The 20,470-nt window shown below is 39.8% G+C and overlaps 3 protein-coding genes across 4 annotated transcripts; 2 read left to right on the top strand and 1 right to left on the bottom strand.

Moving 5' to 3' along the window:
* Positions 1 to 940: 940 nt before the first annotated feature.
* LOC108051817 (protein windbeutel) lies at positions 941 to 2,374 on the top strand. Its single transcript, XM_017134045.2, has 2 exons — positions 941 to 1,348; positions 1,601 to 2,374. The coding sequence occupies exons 1-2, from the start codon at positions 1,073 to 1,075 to the stop codon at positions 2,096 to 2,098; spliced, it is 774 nt and encodes a 257-aa protein (XP_016989534.1). The 5' UTR covers positions 941 to 1,072; the 3' UTR covers positions 2,099 to 2,374.
* A 3,794-nt stretch (positions 2,375 to 6,168) lies between these two features.
* On the bottom strand, positions 6,169 to 6,810 carry LOC108051821. Of its 2 annotated transcripts, none has more exons than XM_017134050.1 (3): positions 6,751 to 6,810; positions 6,376 to 6,693; positions 6,169 to 6,315 (listed from the first exon to the last, which is right to left on the bottom strand). In XM_017134050.1, the coding sequence occupies exons 1-3, from the start codon at positions 6,808 to 6,810 to the stop codon at positions 6,169 to 6,171; spliced, it is 525 nt and encodes a 174-aa protein (XP_016989539.1). The 2 variants fall into 2 exon arrangements, with proteins under 2 accessions (XP_016989539.1, XP_016989540.1); XM_017134051.1 differs by having other exon boundaries at positions 6,379 to 6,693.
* Positions 6,811 to 14,285: 7,475 nt separating this feature from the next.
* On the top strand, positions 14,286 to 16,434 carry LOC108052114 (transcription factor GTE8). Its single transcript, XM_044456595.1, has 2 exons — positions 14,286 to 14,401; positions 14,455 to 16,434. The coding sequence occupies exons 1-2, from the start codon at positions 14,399 to 14,401 to the stop codon at positions 16,432 to 16,434; spliced, it is 1,983 nt and encodes a 660-aa protein (XP_044312530.1). The 5' UTR covers positions 14,286 to 14,398.
* Positions 16,435 to 20,470: the final 4,036 nt, after the last annotated feature.

Raw genomic sequence — 20,470 nt, 5'->3', positions numbered from 1 at the left:
TTTTCATTATAAATAAATAAAATAAGGTTTTTGTATCTATTAACAAATCAAAAAGTAAGCTTAACACTCAGAATATATGGAGCTTGATACCAAACTTTAAAATGCAAGAAAACTTACAGAGAATAACAGGATTTTGTAGCATTTTAATCATTTTATAAATATTTATCAATTCATATGCTGTGTAATTGGCAATGTTTTCGAAAATTTTCACTCATCCTAAAATCGTAATGAATAAAAATTCGCCACATCATCAAACAAAACTAATTTATCGGGATTTCCCATTGGAATTACCAATCTATGTATTGCATTTTTTTAAAATAATAAGACCAATATAGTTTTTGTCAATAAAAATTTAAAACATCAAAATATTAAATACCTTGCGAAAGATAATAATTATAGTGCAGTTATAATCACTTGAAAGGGTATACAAACGTCGTAGTTCCAAAAGCGACTCTTGTACAGTTGCAAATTACCACTTCCTGTGGCCTTCGCTTGCACTGTCATTTTGTGAACAAGCCTCGTTGGCCGGCTTCATGTGGCACGCTCTATTGGCCAAATGATCACTTTGGCCAAAATGAGTTTTCTATCAGTTTGACATCAGTGTTTTTCTGAAATGGGGATGACAATTATTTGTAGATTTGAACGCGGCAATCAAAAGCGACGAGCTCACGTCGAATACCAGGCATTACATAATAAATCTCCCTGCGAGCGTTACAATATAGCCATTGCCGAATCAGCTGAACCAACAACAAGAGTTGGCCAACCTAATAGCCGGTTTTTGAGTGAGAGAGAGAGCCACCGTTTCTTCCACTGACGTGTCATTCAACTCGATCGAGAACCCCACAAAACCGAGAATTTCAGAACTCCAGAGAGCTCAGGTGAGTGAGTTGGCCGTGGCAACCAAACAAATTCAGCTGAGCGAAGCGAAATGCTGCCTGGTACCCAGAAGAAAAACACTTCTAAACTCCTCAACTTCTCGTCCTCTCCGCTCTTGTCTTGCTTTCAAGCCAGTTTGCTTTGACAACCGGCAAGAGTAGGGTCAAGTTCAGAAGTCTCTGTTATTGCCACGAAGATGATGCGGATTTTGGTGACTTTGCTGCTGGCCGCTTTCCACGCGATCCCCTCCACCTGGGCCATATCCTGCACGGGCTGCGTGGACCTGGACGAGCTCAGCTTCCAGAGGACTGTGGAGCGATTCCCCTATTCGATTGTTAAATTCGACATTGCATTTCCGTATGGCGATAAGCATGAGGCTTTTGCCGCATTCTCGAAGGCGGCACATAAGGCAACTAAGGATTTACTAGTGGCCACCGTGGGTATCAAGGATTATGGAGAACTGGAGAACAAGGTGAGTTTGTAGGGCACCCTCAGTCAGTGGCAGATCCGGGATTTGGTTCGGGGGTAAAGGGGGTTCTTAGAACCAATATTTTTGGATTATACTTTATTTGGTGTGGAACCCCCTAATCCCCCCGTGTATCCGCTCATATTCTTAACTTTGGAATATCGCATGTGATGATCAAGTTTCGACTAGAAATATATTTGCCTTAGTCCCATTGAAACTTTAAAACCGTCTTTTAACAATATAAATCGAACATTTCAGGCTCTGGGCGACCGGTATAAAGTTGACGACAAGAACTTCCCGGCTATCTTCATATTCAAGGGCAATGTGGAGGAGTACATCCAGCTGCCCAGCCACATGGACGTTACTCTGGATAATTTGAAGGCCTTTGTCAGTAGCAACTCACCACTTTACATCGGTCGTGATGGCTGCATCAAGGAGTTCAATGAGGCCCTAAAGAACTACGCCAATATCCCCGATGCAGAGCAACTGCAGCTCATCGAGAAGCTGCAGGCAAAACAGGAGGAGCTGACCAATCCCGAGGACCAGCAGAGCGCCAAGGCCTATCTGGTCTACATGCACAAGATCCAGGAGCTAGGATACGACTTCCTGGAGGAGGAGACCAAGCGCCTCTTGCGCCTCAAGGCCGGCAAAGTGTCGGAGGCCAAGAAGCTGGAGCTCCTGAGAAAGCTGAACATTCTGGAGGCCTTCCGAGTTCACAAGGTCACGAAGGCTTCGTCCGAGAAGCATGAGCTGTAAATGTGTCAATATAAATCTGTTAAATCTGTACAAAATAAGAAAATCTTAAATGTTCTATAGAAAGGCCGGAACTTGGCGGACAAATGTACAATAAAACTAAGAGTAAACAAATTTAACTTATAATCCATCCGAATTTTATTTGGATCTTGTAAAATTATATAAAGATTAGGTCAGACGATAAAGCAATTTGAAAAATTTCTGAAATTTAATGCTTATAACCTCTGTTAAACAATATTGCAATATAAACTGATAAATATATCAACAATATCTACTTAAGTATCGAACATTTTTTTCATAGGGCCGCATGCATAAAGATCAACGTTAAGTGAGATCTAATGAGGTTGATCAAGAGTACATGTACTTATATGGTCGGAATAGTCTTCTTTACTGGACTAAAAACTGCTGAGCAAAACTATTATACCAAGACCCCGAAACAATCAATTCATTTTTTTGGTCAAAGACTTAGGTAATATTAATCAAATGTTAAAATGTCAAATTATTATAAAATTTTCGATCGATTAGCATTCAATGCTCAAAAATTTCATTTAGACAAATTTTCGCAAGAAACCATGTTGAAACCCCTCATGAAAACTGAGAAAAATTTTTATGGGCAAAATACCGAACTTTTTTTTATTGAAAGCCTGGGACATAACGGTTGTATATATATATATAGGGATATATATGGAAACAGCAGACGAAGCACTAATACTAATATATTAGTGTTCCGACTGTGTAACCTGGTACATCAATACTAGTATATAAGTGTTTCGGCTTTTGCTTTTACAGAGATCTAGATTCACCAGTTGTTTAAGATTAGGTTTATCCGACGCTCCTCCATGTCATGCTCGAAAATGGCCTTATGAGCCTGCAGCCACCGTTGGCAAGGTGATGGCCCAGATCCTCGGACAGCTTCCACTCGGACACTCTGAACGGCAGGAAATGGGTTGATCCGGGAATGTGAATGCAGTGGGCCGTTGGCCTTGTCCGACAGGAAGTCGCTTCTTCCTTGCCCAGCATAAAACGGTGAGCTCTTTGGAATTACACGGCCTTCGCCTCCTTACGCCGGGCATTAGCTATGGAAATTTAGAATTTGGCTGTGACTTCTGCTCCATCATACGAAAGTAGTAAAGGGAATATTTGCATTCCACTCGAGACCCATGGGGTTAACAGTTCGTCATTAGCACAGGTCGATAATTTGAACGATTTGAATACTGCGCCTATCTGTTCCCTACAAAAACCAAAGTTGATAAGGTTTATTTATAACTAAATTTAATTACTTTTACCTGTGCATAGCACCATTACTACGAGACTGCTTATTCGAAGCTGCCGTCAAGCTTCTGAAAGGTTTGAGGTGAATTTAGCAGTTTTTGTTGCCAGACTCCAGTCTGAATTGAACTTAGACGAATTGGCTGTCGAAATTCAATTGTTTTTTCAAAAAAATTGAGCAGGTTCCTCAGCAGCGTGTTCTATAGCTTGCCTCTGAATGAAAAAACGTTTCCGAAATGATTTCACAATTCGTAATATCCTCAGACTCGTGTGACAACAGTTCCTGTAAAGATTTGTCGTTTGAAAAGTTAACATACTTTTAATAAATTAATTTGCTTTTTGTGTTTACTTTCAGACAAATCACGGAAATCGGCCCTAAAACCCGATGATTAAATACCAGTTAAAGACCTTTGATGAGTTATAATATTGTTGTTCTTTAATTGTAACCACTAGACCTTTTTATCTAGAAAAGAAACGGCTAATATTGTATTGTGAAAATAAACATTGCCACATATGTATATGTTATTAAGTTAATTTAATTTTGGATTCTAATCGCACCACAGATTTATCGAAAATAAATATGTTATAGACAAAAAATTAGGCATCATAAAATATTGCAATAAAAAAATCAAAGGCAGGGAAAGCATCAAATTAAATAAAAATTATTAGTGGGAAACTATTTTTCCAAACTTGAAATTTAGTAAATCGAATACAAAGTTTTATCGAGGGTTTTAATTGAACATCCGTTGTATACTTACAATATTTGATCGTTATAACATTGTTCATTAAAGAAATAAATAAATGAATTTTTTTCCAATTTAAATCTGAACAACACAAGTGTTTTCTGCATGAATTTCTGTGTACTTAAATTTATTAATTCTGACTTACCGACTTTTAAATGTAATTGAAAATATATATATTGCCATTTACTTTCTGTCGGGAACAGATAGGGGAATTCTCGACAGCTGTTAATCAGGAACTGAATGATGTTAATACTTTAATCCCATGGGTCTCGAAGAGGAACGCCAATATTTCCTTTCGATTTATTTGCTGCTAGTTTCGTACGATGGACCAGAAGAAAGAGCCAAATTGAAATGTTACATTCTGCCAGGCTTAAGGAGGCCAAGGCCGTGGAATCCCAAAGAGCTCACAATTTTGAGCTGGTCAAGGGTTGGGGTTTTAAGAAGTTCACCCGCAGCGACTTTCTGGCGGACGAGGCCAAGGGCCTGCTGCCTGTATACATCTCCGAGCCATCCCACGTCTCGTCTTCCAGAGTGTCTGAGTGCAGGCTGTCCGAGGATCTGGTTCATCTCCTGGTCCACGGGAGCTCCAGGCTCCATGAGTCCACTTTCAAGCTTGAGATGGAGGAGCGGTGGCTGAACCTTAGCTAGCACCAGTTCTCGGAGACTGGCCTCTTCGAGTCCGCCATCGTGCTTCTGGTGACTTTAGCTGGTTGGCGTTGGCTTACCAGACTTGGCTCTCGTCTGAGATCCTTGAGGCTGCGCTCGACTTGAAGTTTGAGGAATTTGCTGCCGGATTTCAGTGGCTTGGCCAAAAAATGAATCAGGTTCAACAGGAAAAGTTCTGAAATGATTTGGCAATTTCTAATTGTCACTTTTGACAGTTTTCTGTAGCCTACTATTCTTTTTCAGGGTTGGGCTAACAACATTCTTTACAGACCCTGTAAAGATTTGTCGTTTGAAAACTTAACATCCTTTTAAGAAAATAAATTGGTCTTTATGTTAACTTTGCAACAGATTGCGGAAATCGGCCCTAAGAACCGATTATCCAATACTTATTGAACTCCTTATTGGTTTGACGGAATAGAGAGCCAAGCGAAAAGAGTTAAGAAATTTTTGTGGGTTAATTGTTACAACTAGACCTTTTTATCTAGAAAACAAACGGCTAATATTGTTTTTTGATAATAAACATTGTCATACATATTTCTGATAGTCCATTTATTCTTGGCTTGAACTTAAAACTCTTTTGTTTTAAATTAAGTCACCAAAAAATATTTAATTTAAACCAACGAAGGTTCGAAAAAAATATTATAATATCCTCTTTAAAAATTATAAGTGGGAAACGAATTTCCCCAGCATTGCTTAGCCCAAAACTATGCTGCAATAATTTGTACGATGTTAGTTTCACAAATAATAACTTGAAATCTAAACAATCGAATAGAAAATTTAATCGAGTGTGTAAATTGAACATCCATTGTATATTAACAATATCTATCTCGTTATAACAACATAAAATAAATTAAATAAATTCTTAGCCGTCTTATTTTGTTTCATTTAAATGTGATATTTTTTGTTTGGTTCCCTCAGGAGTTTTTATGAATTTAAATTTATTACTTCTGACTTACCGACTTTTAAGTATAATTGAAAATAAAAATATTTTCCTAAAAATACCGATCATTCCAATGACATATATAGGATATCGTCCGATCGGCTTATTAACATGATCAGTGTACACATAAAAAAATTGTATTGTAGTCTTATGTTAATAAATTTTACACTGTGCGAATAAACTTTAAGGCCAATATGGCAATCATAAGACTCAAGGTATTGGTCATTTACTGGGATATATATATTATATTAGCAGAAAACCGAAACATTCTAAATTTTCTATTAAGGCAGCAAATTTAACAATTTTGACCCGATTGGGTCAATGGGTACACAAATTGAAATTTCTAGATTGCGATTTTCAATACGAGTACGGCAAACACTTTTGTGAAATAATGAATAAAAGATTTATTGAAAATTATTTTCAGTATTATATATAACAATTATATAACATTATTTTTAAAAATCCTCTACCAAGTGAGAATAAATGTTTACAAAGAACTGCGTCTTGCCATCGAATATAAAATCTAATAGCACGACATAATCTCCGGATGGAAATGGAACTGGCAGTTCAACACGATGAAAATCGCTTACCACCTGCAAGCCCTAAAAGACAATAAAGATACATAAAGCACAGGTGACTAACAATTCAATAAGCCATCTCACCACATAAGGACAGGAATGGTTTAGCGTGGACACGTCCCTAATCAAATTATGGAACATCTTGATGACGGGGTTATTCCGCCTTCGTAAAAACTGGCAGGCATCGATAGTGAAATCAAAGAGAAATGGCTTGTAGCCATTGGCCCGTTTCATCATCTTCAATCTGAGGGATATATTGTTGGCAGGATGCAGAAACGTTGCATTTATATGCAAGCTGGTCTTATTACGCGAATAGGCCTTCAGTCGACAATAATGGAAAACGGTCCATGATTTGTTGTACGAATCACAGACCACGTTTGTCATTTTAACAAAGGGTGCTTCCTGAAGAAAAGGTTTTATATTTAAATTGATTTTTAACTATTAACGGAAGTATCATACGGTGCAAAATAAAAAGAAAACTGCCAGAAATAACCCAAGGAAGATAACCTTCGAGCACATGGCTTATAAAAATTAGTAACAACTGATGTCTGAAAATGAATATTGATTATTTGTGACTATCATTTGATGCTCAGTAATACATGAAGTAGGTACTCAAAATTTTAATTTACCTTTGATACGACGATACAGATAGTTGATGTTTATTGTTATTATACGAAAATGATTTGGTAAATAGTACCAGTTTTGCAATACAATATCGAAATTACACATTTCGCTGAACACGAAAATAAGTGTCGTTTTAATCATTAATATTCTAATTTTATTTGAAGCCGAAAATCCAATACACTAAAATATACATATATAAATCTATAAGCTTTATTAATAGTAATTAATAATTTAAGTAATATATGCTAAAAATCGAAAACAAAGTCACCATGATTATAAATAATAATATAAAATAATAATAATAAAATTTTATATTTTCGGTTAATGTTATTTCTAGAATAATTTATAATATTTTTCCCGAATTCTTACCAATAAAAATAAGATTAATAGTAATTTTTTGCCGGGATCACAGGGAACATTTTTTCAGACTCGTTAGCCGTGACAATTAAGATTAAATTTAATTTAGTATTATGAGTATAATTTTTATTAACACGAGTGGATAGTTAATATAAAAATAGCTATAAAATAGCTGTGTCTGCAGTCTGACGCTTCGTAGATTTTTATATCCAGCTTAAAAGTATGCAATACAATTTACTGGACTACAGTATTGGCGAAAGGCTATTTAAGAAAACATAGCACACTTATAGGATGAACTTCACTTTGGCTTTTATCAGATCAGCTTTGAAGAAGGGGAAATACCCCCAACCCCACTAAACCAGCAAAGTGTTATACCAAATGCACTTGGGTGAGATGGGGAGAGCAGGCTATCTCATTCTCACGATCGTATCAAAGCGAAAACGAATTTGTATGGCTTGCTTGCTTTTTTTTTCTTTATAAATATGGCTGCGTTGGCCGTGCAGTTTTCTCGAATGTCGGATGGCATGGGGCCTGGGGGAGTGAAGGGGGTGGTCAGGGGTGGGGAGTTGCTGTTCTTGTTGTTTTTCTACTGCTGGTGGCGCTGTGTTGCTCCTGTGTTAGTGCGTGTATGCGTATCTATTTCTATGGCTGTATCTGTATCTGCATTTGTGTTTGCGTTGTTATCGCTCATTTTCACTTTAATGTAATTTTTTGTGTGCACTCTTTGGAGTTTGCTCTTTTGTGCACACGCTGAGTTGGGGCAGCCATATTTATTTCTGTTCAAAAACGGCACACTTGAAAAATTTCTGTTTAATAACAAAATTCCTGATAATTTTCACTATTAAAAAAATAATTTTATTCATAATATATTTTAATTTATAAAGACGTCGTTTCACGTCATAAATTACTAAGACCATTTAAGTAATGGATTATTTTGAATTAAATTAGAATAAGAGAGATTGAAACGAATGTAGTACAAACAATATAAAGTTTTTTTTAAAATACAATTTCTTTCAACAAAATAAAAACAATAACAAATTGCATTTTAAAATAAATCGCTTTTAAAGACGATTTTAAAATCCCACGGAACTTGTAATGTAAGCTTCGGGTGTAAAATATTTTCTTTCAGTGCAGCAATAAACGCACTAAAAAGATGCGTGTTGTTGTTGTTTCTGTATGCGAAAGTCAATGAACTTTTTCGGTGCTGTCTACGCATTTTTCTCGGCTCCGCTTGTTTGCGATAACTATTTGGGTGCACTTTGTTGTGTATTTTGTACTTTTTGGACAGCGGATACACACACGCCCAGGGGGAGCAAAACTGCTATTATTTACTTGCAAGGGAAACTAATTTCCTTATCGCAGGCACTGCACAAAAAAATCACAATCATCACCCGCTTTTGGCAATTGTCTTGCCTTTCTCCGAGCAGCAACCTTTGACCCGCAGCTCTGCCAATTGGCAAGTAAAAAGCGGAAAACTCAATTGGAAAATCAGCATTCTGCTGGTGCTGGCGAAAAACTATTTTCACACACTCGCAACCGCAGATTAAACTCGGATTTATCTGTTTGCCGGGAAAAGTGATGCAAATATTTATTTTTCCATGCAAGTGCATCAGTCTCACGAGATCAATCGATCTGAAAACCCTTTCTTTGCCCTGGGAAATCAAGAAAATCACCCACGCAGAAATCGAATCCCTTGCCTTAGTTCCCCCACCCCTCGATCTGCCCCCGCCCCTGTGGCTGATTATCCATTCAACCCATTTTATGCACCTGGCAAGTGCGCAGTTGTGTGCTTCAAATAGTGCGTAAAATGTGCAGACAGGACAATCAGGAGCAGCAATCTGGAGCAGAGGAAAATTGAGAAATTTATTGTCGCCGGCGAGACCGAAGAGTCATCATTAAACGCAATGTTGCAGGTCCAGCCAAAAGATCTCCATCCCATCTCCATCACATCTCCACCTCCATCTTGGCCATCCGGGGACTACCTGCTGCGAGATTTACGTTTATGCATTTCATTTTGTCGTTTTGTTCGTTCGCTTTTCGATCGTTTTTTGGCCATTAAACAGGTTCGGGCCAGACTCTTACTTTATCAGCCGCTGCAGATCGCTGCACATTTGAAATGTGCATCCCAATCCCGATTTTTATTCCCATTCCCATTCTTATGCCCAATCCCGATCCCGATCCCGGTCCCATTACCATTTCCAATCGCTGTCTTCCCCCGTCCGCGATTCAACACGCCTACAAGATTGTCAACCCATGAAGAGTCAGAAATACACTGACCGAAATTTTACAAATTAAAAACCAATTAATTAAACAGAAATTAGATGTTTTGGTTATAAGCCATTAATTCATTTATTATTTTGTTGATCATAACTGAAAAGTATTGACTATTTCGTTTCTATAAGACAAATGGAAAATCCTATGAAACAATTTCCCCTAATTTCAAATAAAATATTTATTACAAATGTTGTGTTTTTAAATTTTATTTTAAAGGAATTTTCATAAACATTACATACATTAGTTACAATCATACATTAGTGACTGTTATACTCTTGAGGTTCAACACTTTCGTAATTTAATTCAGCTTAGTTTTGTTTGCAAAGTCTTGCTAATACTAAAGATACATTTTCCGAAGTGTATGAAATCAATCGATGGAGGTGGGGGGCAAGGGTTCGCGGCGGGGTCAGGCCATAAACTTATGGCCATACTCGGCAAATGCACAAAGTGTGTAATCCCCGGCCACAGCGATATGAAATCTAGTCGGGCGGGACTGACTTTCGGCCGATGTGATGCTGAGCCAAGAAAACACTTTTCACGACTCTCGCCCGACTGCGATGATCGTTTCTTGTTGTTGCTCTTGGTTTTTTGCGGCCTCTTTTTTTTTTGGTATTAGTTGTGGGGCCAAAAACCTGCACAGGTAGTCCGTCTAACAGCTCTAAACCCGCTTTTCCTCATCGCGTAATGCGTTTTTCGGGCTCGGACATGGGCCTCGAGAAAAATGTTTCATTTTGAGGTTTTTGCTTTCCTCCAGCCTTCTTTGATTGCAGTTTGGGGCAGCTTCTCATGGCTTAATTGGTTAGAAAAGGGGCGGGGCGGAGCGGCGTCTTGGTCGATTGGCGTTTTGGGCCGTCAGCGTCATCGGCCATTGCACCGCATGCAGATGCGTTTTGGTGCCCCAAAGTCAATGACTCTTGAGGCATTTTCCGTGGGTCCGAAAGAAACGCTTGACAGATTCACCCATGAATGCACATTACGCACAGCACCAAATTTGAATATTTATTTAAATTTCAATAAGAGCGTCTAAATATAATTTACAAAAGTTTTCGTATTTTCAAAGTGTATTAAGAATAAATTTTAATTAAGTCTTTGATTATGAAATTACAATTTGCCTGAAAATAATTTTTTGCGATATCAATTAGCTAAATACTCCAAACTAAAACTATTTCCAAAAAATCTTCACAAATATAAGTTTTTTTTAACCTGTTATGGCAATATATCCAAGTTCGGAAAAGTTTGAAATACCATTTTGTTTAGTAAACACTATTTTTCCATGTGCAAGAAGTGGCAGGGGAATTAAGACTCAGATTTTTTTTAGTAACGCCTGGGAAAGCGGCGAAATGCAAACCGCCATAACAGAACGCTTCGCTGATTAAGATTCATGGGTGATCTGATAGCACCAGCATGGCTTTTCAAAAAGGTAAACAACCCTTTTTTCGGCGAGGAGCTCCAAGGAGTTCCTTTTAGTGGAAAAACTCTACTGCCTTCCCACTGACCCTCATCCGCTGATGGATCATAATTAATGTCAAATAATTGGCGGAAATTTGTTTGCCATTTAATTGTTGGACTTTCACCACTCGCGCCGCACGCTTCCCCCCCTCTTTTGCATTTCCAATTTATTTTCACAATTTCTCAATCAATTCCCTTTATTGACCAAGATGCGGGCGCAGCCAGCTAAATTGGTGAATTGCAATTGCAACATTTCGTCGTCTTCAGTCTTTGCGTTTTCCCACTTTCCCGCCGGGTCATTGACTCCCCTTCAATTTGGTTTATGTTTCGGGAGCGGCGCGAATAAAATGAGCGAGGGCATAGCTTTTCCGCCATTCCCAACGGAAATCCATAAATAGTGCGTACGTGGGTGCGCCGCTCCCACCCAAAAAAATGAAAAAGAAAAGAAAAACCAGGGAAAATAAATAAATCCCAGGCAACCTGCATCTTTTGGCCGCGATCGCTATCGGCGATCGTCTTTGTCCTTTGGCCAGGATTCGCGGCGTTCCCACAGAAATGGATTCTATTGTTAGGGCACATTTTTATATCAAAATCCAAATCGAAATGTATCGAAGTCAGGGTCGCAACAATGGGGTCCAAAGAGCGGCCAAAGTCAGAAATCGCTTAAGGTTAACACATCGCAAACAATGGAGAATGGAGGGAATCGGGGAGCGGGACAAGTGTCGCGACCACGACGAGGGTAAGAAAATGGAAAACCTGTTTATATCACATCTTGTATCTCTTCTGCGCCGGACAGCCTGTACCTGGACCTGTTCGCCGTTCCCTGTTGCTGTTTCGATGCCGAGCCCTATCCTAATTGAGGGTGGGGGGAAAATCCTACGAGTTTCCACGCTCTCCACGGATGCTGAGTCAGCGGCAATTGCTAAAAAATAAATAAAACAGAGGATCGCCGAGGGATCCTGAGAGCTGCAAGATCGCGTAAGCATCGGGAATCGAACAATTAACAACTGCAGGTCTGCAGGTGCCGAAGACAAACAGCAAAAGTCACATACTCCAAAACAGACGGCGCACAATGGCCACAAAAGTCAGTAAGAAAACATTAGCCGAGGGCAAGGGAAAGGGAAAGAGGAAAATGGGAAACGGAGGAGACGTTTCAGAGGGGGGCGGGGGAAAAGGTCCAAGGGAAAACACTCACACAAAGAGGAAAACTCGGCGACGGGACATGCGAGTGCACATTTTCGTCTATAAAATTTATTCGCATTAATCGCCGTCAGAGATAAAATTAACGAAAGAATGGACAAGGACGTGGACGTTGGCAGGGGCGAGAGGTCAGGGGTCAGGGGTCGGGGCTGGGATCGACTCCTGGGATGATAAGGCAACATTGACACCTTGGCCGGCAGGTAGAACCTGCGATAGCCGGCCATCCTGCGTCGCCCGATTGCGTGAGTCGCCTTTTTGTGAGTCTGCGGCCTAAAGAGCAACAAATTCGCAGTCCGAGGAGTCCTTAGTCAAGGATACACATAGAACGACATGAGGACTGTACCACGAGCACTTTACAGAGGAGAAACCGGTGATGCTACAAAATAACCACAGCATTACTTAGTACGATGGTTTATTCAAAGCAATAATAAATATTGATAAATAGGTAGTTATAAGCTTGTTATCTAAAAAATATCACTTATTGTATTCTAATCTGTGCGTTTCTGAATAAAGATAGAAATTTTATAAACTTTTATTAATTGTTTCATATTTTTGTAAAATATAAAAAAAAAATTTAATCTAATGCAAAATAATAAAAGTCAACTGGGTAAACGCCTTAAAACAATATTTCATTTACAAATTTACAAGACAATCGTTCCTTAACACAACATATATATCAATAAATCTATCTTGAAAATCCGTGTTTTTTTGAAAAATATCTTTTAGCCAAATGTAATTCACTATTAATCCTAATCATAAGCAATATCACAGATACATTATAAGATTTACCTTAAATATGTTTGAATGGCTTGGAAATTTAATATTATATCTAATGTTTTCAGTTTGGAAATGGCATTTTCCCATGTTACATATCTTAATTATAAAGCAAGAATTTTATTTTCTGTGTGGCTTATAATTAATTATTAATATAACCAAATGGAAATACTTAATTGGAGAAGATATATTACATATTAGAGTTTGCAATAAAAATTAATTGATTTTACAATTCAGTTACGTTAAATAAAATTTAATTTATTGTATTTAATTTATTGTACCCACTCGAACAATGAACATCACATCAGTTGCTTATTATTAATTTGCGTTATTGATTTGGATTACAATAATGACCTCCATTTTGTGTGATTTTTCCAGAGTGTGCCCCCGTGTCTATTTCCGTAGTGGGCCTGTCCCATCGCGGTGGTTCGGAGACGGAAGTGGAGACCTGTCCTCCAGTGGGTGGGACGGTGGGTGGTTGGGTGGTGGGGTGATTGGGTGGGTGAAGCAGCACCGCAAAGTGGAATGAAGCGTATGCGTGTGTAATTAAGTGCGCAAAAAGACGCAGGAGGCTGCCGAAATGGACGGAGGTGTGGGCGTGTCCGTATATCTGTATTTATGGGACACACTTACATATGTATGCAAATAGGAAAAGCATGTTGTTGTTGTACCCCACGAAGGGTGGGTGGTGGGGTGATAAAAATGTTGATGTAAATTGCAAAAAACAGTTTTTATGTCCCATTGCCACATTTTGAAATGGAGGCGGAGTAGAAAGCTAAAAGCCTGTGAAGTGGTGCAAAATATTATAAATACGTGGTGGGTGGGGACTGTCAGGTGGTGGGTGGTTGTTTGTCCCGTTTGCTTTGATGTGCCATTGTTTGCTTTAGTTTCAGTGTCTTCCAATATCCCATTATCCAGTCTATAATTGGCACACTGTCGTTAAACGAGGAGGTGGGATTCAGCAAGGATCTAAAATGCAGTGAAAATGTACATATTTACCTATTCTAAAAACGAGAAAGTTTACACAAAATGGCAACTATGACACACATTTATTATTCAATTTGGCACAGCTTATTTTGATAATTTACTCTAAAATTGAATAAAACGACAAAATATAAAACTGGGTTTTTACTGCAACCCTGGAAACTTTTAGCCAACACTTTTTCGGCAGTGTTGGCCAAATGGCAGTAGGCATTGCGATTTAAGCTGACAGCATGACAGACAGGGTGGAAATGCATTTTTTTTCAGCACAAAAATTGTGCCGAAAAAAATCCAGGCAAAAGTTTCAACGCAATTTAAATCGTTTTTCTAAGCGAATTCAGGGTTTTACCAATGTAGAATTGATAGATAAGCGTGGTCACAATCAAGAAGACCTGAAAGTTAGTTAAGTTTAGCTGAAAAACTGTTAAATATCCAGTAAACAAATAGAATGGTGAGTAAAGTGCATAACTTATAGGGAATAATCTAGAAAAACCCATTCTGCAGGCCTGTCACAAGTCACTTTCCGTGAAACTAAAGCTCCCCAATCGCGTCCAACCGGAGGTTGTACCTCAGCCCGGAAAAGCCGGCCAGTATACCAACAAGATGCACTACTTCAAGAAGCATGTACTGGACGAGGTTTGCAAGAAGAAGTTTGCCCTGGACTTCTTGGAACCTGTCGATACGGAGGCTTTGAAGGTGCCCACTTACTACGCGGTCATAGATCGTCCCATGGATGTGGGAACGATTCTGAAACGGGTGCAGAACAATTACTACCGAGATGTTGAGGAGGCGATCTCAGACTTCCGGCTGATCATCCGCAACTGCTTCATGTTCAATCGGCCTGGTGACGTCGTCTTTCGCAAGGGTCAGATGCTGGAGAAGTTCTTTGTGAAGAAGATCAAGGCCATGCCCCAGGGTCCGGATCTGCCCTGCAACAAAGATCCCAAGGCAGTGGGCAAGCCGAGGGCCAATGCCAAGATTCTGGCCACCCCAGCGCACACGGAACGCCTCTGCAGGGAGTTGTTGAAGAAGTTGCAGAACGTCACCAATCAGGCGGATACCACAGCCCGCAATTTCTTCAATGCCAAGTGGGATTCGTTGGTCAAGAAACTGGACAAGCACTACTTCAAGACCTTCGACGAGTTCCGCTCGCATGTGGATGGCATCTTCAGGAAGTACCATGATCCGGGCAAGATGATCTACGAAAGAGCCATAAATCAGTCGGGATCTTGGAGTACATCCTTGACGGAAATGCCGAGTCCTTTGGGCAGTTCGGTGCTGTCCGAAGCGGATCTAAATGAGCTGCTGCAGGCCGCCAAGCTGGCTGAGATGGGTTTGATGCAGTGCCTCCAGCCGCAGATTGGGACCTGGGAGCCTTCGAGAGCCAGGTCTTTGGTGGAGGCCTTCTGTGCCAGCGTGGGCAAGGTGAAACTTAAACTGGAAGCATCTAGATCGGATCCCCTGAGAAACTCATCGAAAAAGGAACAGAGATTGAGCACCAACCAGGAGGAGGAGGAGGATTTGAACCAGGGGGAACTCAAGCCAGCTCGGGATTTGCTAAAGAGCAGTGAAATGGATGCCCTCACTGCGGTGAGCTTGGAGTCCACCGATGATGAGGGTAACGAAGCACCAATGGATGCTGTAAATGACACAGAACGACGTAATATACAGAAACTGTTTGCCAAACTTCCTTCGACGGCCATGAGGGAGATAGTCCACCTGGTCCAACAGACCGAGGGATTGTCCTCGGAGAATTGCGGCGACCTGAGCTTCGATGTCAAGGAGTTCGCAGCGGACACCCTGGTCCTGATGAAACGGGCCGTGGCCAAGGCGATGAGGGCCCACAGTAAGCTGAACCTCAAGGACATGCAGCCCTCGGAGAAGGAGGGACTCCAGCGCACCTTGCAATCCCAGTTGGTGGACATTACACAGCTCCTGAACCGAAATCGCCGCAGAAATGCTGCGCCCTTGAACAATCTGAAATCGAATAATAATAAAAATAATAATAACGTAGTGCGGAAGAGGCCATGTGGTCCTGTCCCGGCCAAATTGAAGCAGCCACCAGGAGGAAAGTTGGCAGTTGGCGGATCGGAAGGATGTGTGGGTGAGAGTCGCAATCTGAGCGACACCAGCGACGACTCCTCCGGCCCACCCAGCCCACAGAGGCGGCGGGAGGGGAAGGGCATCAATATCAACGGGTCCTCCAAGTTGCTGAACCTGCCGAGGAAAAGGACTCCCCCGCAGAAGAAGACCCTGGGCTCGCCCAAGTCCACGCTCGTCAGCGACCTCCAGATGAGCAGCAGCAGCAGCAGCGAGTCGCTCCACGGATCAAGAGTGGGCAACAGCTCCAGCTCGAGTTCCAGCCCCAGTTCGAGCTCCAGTTCCAGCAGCAGTGCCAGCTCCAGCAGCGATTCCTCCGACAACGAAGAGGGAGCCAGTCGTGGTCCCAAACGAAAAGCGGATTCTTTAAATGTCTTTACTTGATATTTTGTATGTACAACTATTTCATATTATAAGTCACTTATTTTACCAACAGCAATCTTTTTCATGTTTGTTGCGATTATTATGAACAAACCATTTTAATAAATAATATTATTAAAACAAATTTTTAGAAATACAAAACCAAAGGTAAGAAAAAAACAAAAATTTATTTATTTTTATAAATTCATACATATTACCATTTACATATTTTTCCACTTTATCAATTTCGATTCTCAAAAGTTCTGAATAACAACGCAAAATATTTGTACTAACATTGTAAATAATTAAAATAATTTTAATTTGGGAAACAAACACATTTCCAATTTTATAAATCTATTTAAATTAAAAATAATTCAAAAGTTTAAGCATTACAAAATAGTATTTCCTAAGAAAACCCCTTAAGTAAAAACCCAATTAACAAACTAAACAAAAATTAATTTATGTATAATGAGATTTTTTAATTTGGAAATCTTTGTCGCACAAGAAGTCGTTGACACATACCGACGAATAAAACCAGCGGATGGGAAAGGGAAATTGCGATCATAGATCAGTGATTTAGGATCTCCGATCTCGGCTGTCTTTGCAACGATCACGTAGCCGGCAAAATTTTCACGAAAAAATTATGCAAATTTTCCAACTTTCTCACGATCGCAGCAATAAAGGAGCGAGGAAGGATGCTCGCAGTACCTGACACCCAGCAGTCAAATTAGAGCGGAGATCATGCAAATCTCGGATCTCGCGGCGGAAGGAGTTTTCCACAAGCAGGAAAATTTGCATAAGATTTTCACTTGGCGAAAAAGGGTGAGGATGCACTCTCATTTGCATAAGGAACCTCGACTTGCGAAACTGCCAAAAGGACCGGGATGCCAACGAAAGTGAAAATGGGAAGGAAAAAGGGAAATGCCACAGACAGGGGTTAATTACGGGCACAGTGGACGGCGCCTCGCTCACAGCATGCCGACACGCTCGCACACCTGAGTCCTGCGCCTTCGTCCTTCGTCCTGGCCGCAGGGGGTTGAAGCGAGACGGCACCACTAGCGTCGCTCATTTGCATAAGGTCCACATGAGATGTGCATGCAATTTACTTGCCCAAAAATTATGTAAATCACTCGTGCAAAAAGGAGACTTTCTCACGCTCCTCGCTCAACTCCTTCGGCGATGTCCTGGACTTGGAGGCAGCCAGGACCTAAGTGATCGAAGTTTTCGGGGTGCGTTGTTTGGGTTTCTGCACACCGGGCAACAAATCAATTTTGATCGATTTTAATTTAGCCTTCGATTGATTTGGTCATTTGCATATTCAAGGGATCCCTATTTTTATCCTCGTTATTATGCAAATTCTGAAACGAAGACTTCCTTGTCTTAGGAGTCAAGGAAACGATGAATTTTCTTAACAAAGGGTTAGGAAATACCTTTTTGCAAGATTTTTGATTTATGCGAATTTTGAAAATAACTTCTTTCGTTGACCTGTAATGAAATAACGATTATGGAAATCCTTTCTGGAGGACACACCATTATTTAATCGTTTATTTTTGTTTAAGTATATTTGCAGTTTATAGTACTTTTATATAATGTTGTTTTAGATATTTTTACAGGCTTACATTTCTTTCTAAGTATACAAAATTTTAAATAATTGTTACATTTTATTAGCCCTACCATAGATAAATTAATTGGAAGTATATAATAAGATCTTGTCTTAAGGCTAGTCATCCTAGATCATTATTGGCAACTTTATATTGACACCACTCTCTAATTTTTGCTCAATTTTCGCACATGATTCGTTGGTCCAAAAGACCTCCCTTAGGCAAACCACCACCACCCCGAACCCAACCCCTAAAACGCTGGAAAACTTGCGAAATCGCCACTGCGATTCGCCAAAAAACCAATCGAAGAGTCATTGCATTTCGCGAAATTGCAAGGAATAGCCAATGCCAGTGGCAGTGGCAGGCATTTCCACTCCCTTTTTCCAGGAGCAACCACCGGAAGCAGGATATGAACTTTGATGTTGCCACTGCCAAAGGCGGACCATAAAAAAATCCGCAAAACGAGGGTTGTCTCTCGTAAAGTACTTATCGAAAACACCCCAAAACACCCTCCCTCCGAAGCGAAAACACGAACACACACGCAGTGTGCATTATTAAAAGTGGATTGTGCGTGTGCGAGTGTCTTGTATCTGGCAATTTTGCAGCAACAACAAAGCGCGACGGGCCGCATGCAAATTTTTTTGTAGCAGTCGTCCAGGGGTTGAAAATCGAATCGAAGGAACGACCGAAAAAAAAAAAAACCGGAAAATAAAGCCAAAGCTGCAGCAGACTTCGGCCAGACGTGGAAACCTTACTATATTATATATATATATTTATATCACCAACCCCCCAGATGGCCCTTCTGCGATTCTTGCCGTCGTTGTTGTTTATGCTAAAAAGCGTTAAAAATGCGACAGGAGCTTCCACACATTTCCTGCAATATTTTCCTCTACTTGCTCTACTTTGGCTTTTCGCGTTGCGGTTTCCAGGGGGTGGCCATTTTTTCCGAGATAAACAGCCTTGGCATTACGTATTTCCCCCCCGCTGAAAATAATTGGGAACATTGTCTGTGACGACACTTAAGGTCTGGGTCGACTTTGCATTTTTCTGATACTTATTAATATCGATCGGGTAAATTCAAAATGGTACAGAAATTAAAAAGTTCACAGTTTAATTTATGCTTTACGCATATTGGTTGGAGTTGTTATATTAATTAGTTTTTCAACAAGTTATTTACTTTGTTATTTTTAATTTCTTATAAAGAATGATATAATTTTATCGCTGTTTTTTTTTTTTTGTAGACAATTATTTTAATATATTTTATTTTTGTAATGGAAGATTAAAATAATAATAATACTAATAAAATTGTTCAAACTAAGGTCGCTATACTTTTTGTGTATAATTAATATGTACCTATATATTTTTAGGGTTAATTAGATAGTAGTTTAAGTAAAGTAACTTATAGAATATTGTAATGCATATATATACTCAAATTTGTTACCCAGTTTCGACTTGAAGCCTTGTGGCCAAAGCTAATACTTATTTGCATGTACATTTCAGAAGGAACAGAATAGAATATAATATAATATAATAAATATTATAAATATTATCCTCTTTTCACTAGGGCTAAAAATAAGTCTATGCTAAATACTATATCAGCTTGATAAGAATCTCATTTTCTTTTTGTGCCCGATCTCCAGACGGGAAATGTGAAAATACTAGCATTGGGGACTAGACAGACTTTTCTTATCGCACTTGGATCTGCAACTGTCACTTTTCATGTGGAAACTCGAGGAGAAACAAGAGAAGAAGACAGGGAAAACGTGATGTCTGTAAACACCCAGGACAAACATTCGCTGCTATCATATTTGGCATAAATTACACGCCGTACGCCATTTCCAGCGACCCTTGGAAGTGCGGGTGTTTTGGGGAAGGGAAAAGTATCCCTCGGATTCGTTTTCGGTTTTTTATGCGACATAAACAACGCTCGAAGAATGGGAATTTAGGAGAAACCAGCGAAAATGAAAATAGATATACGCGCACTCGTCGCGCTTCACACGCGCAGGGATCGTTCTCTCCCGAAAAGGATCCAATTACAAAAGATGTCTGGGAACTTTGACTCGAACAAAACAACGTGCATTCGAAAAACCTAAAAAAAAAAAAACGAAAGTCCAAACAAAAACTGTTTGAATTTGTCGCATTTCGAGGCCTTTGTTTTCCAAAAGGACAGCGTGTGTCAGTCGCTCGAATCGCTCGAGGCTATCGATCCTGGTTTCACTTTCGTTCGCAGATCCTTGCTGTCCCTGGTATTGTATTCAATACTGGTCCTGCAGGACGTGTGCCAGAGCGAGAGGCAGCATCGCTGACCATTGTCCCGACTTGTTGACCTCTTGCGGGCAAATTAGCCACACTCAATAATAAGATACATTGCATGAAGAGATAATCGAACTGATGGGAAAATGATGCACATAGGGGTCGTTGTTATGCAATTTGAATAAAATTTGAAATTGCCTTGATAT

This window comes from Drosophila rhopaloa, unplaced genomic scaffold (genome assembly GCF_018152115.1).
Source record: "Drosophila rhopaloa isolate 14029-0021.01 unplaced genomic scaffold, ASM1815211v1 contig_115, whole genome shotgun sequence".
NCBI classification, from domain to species: Eukaryota; Metazoa; Arthropoda; class Insecta; order Diptera; family Drosophilidae; genus Drosophila; species Drosophila rhopaloa.
Note: the sequence above shows the minus strand (reverse complement) of the source record. Positions and strands in the feature narration are given on the sequence as shown.

Bases quoted from the DNA above. Each gene is read 5' to 3' on its own strand.
- LOC108051817 (XM_017134045.2), top strand. From the start codon at position 1,073: ATGATGCGGATTTTGGTGACTTTGCTGCTGGCCGCTTTCCACGCGATC. The intron at 1,349-1,600 runs GTGAGTTTGTAG...CGAACATTTCAG, and splicing joins ATGGAGAACTGGAGAACAAG to GCTCTGGGCGACCGGTATAA.
- LOC108051821 (XM_017134050.1), bottom strand. From the start codon at position 6,810: ATGTGCTCGAAGGTTATCTTCCTTGGGTTATTTCTGGCAGTTTTCTTT. The intron at 6,694-6,750 runs GTATGATACTTC...CCTTTTCTTCAG, and splicing joins TTTTCTTTTTATTTTGCACC to GAAGCACCCTTTGTTAAAAT. The intron at 6,316-6,375 runs GTGAGATGGCTT...ATTGTCTTTTAG, and splicing joins ACCATTCCTGTCCTTATGTG to GGCTTGCAGGTGGTAAGCGA.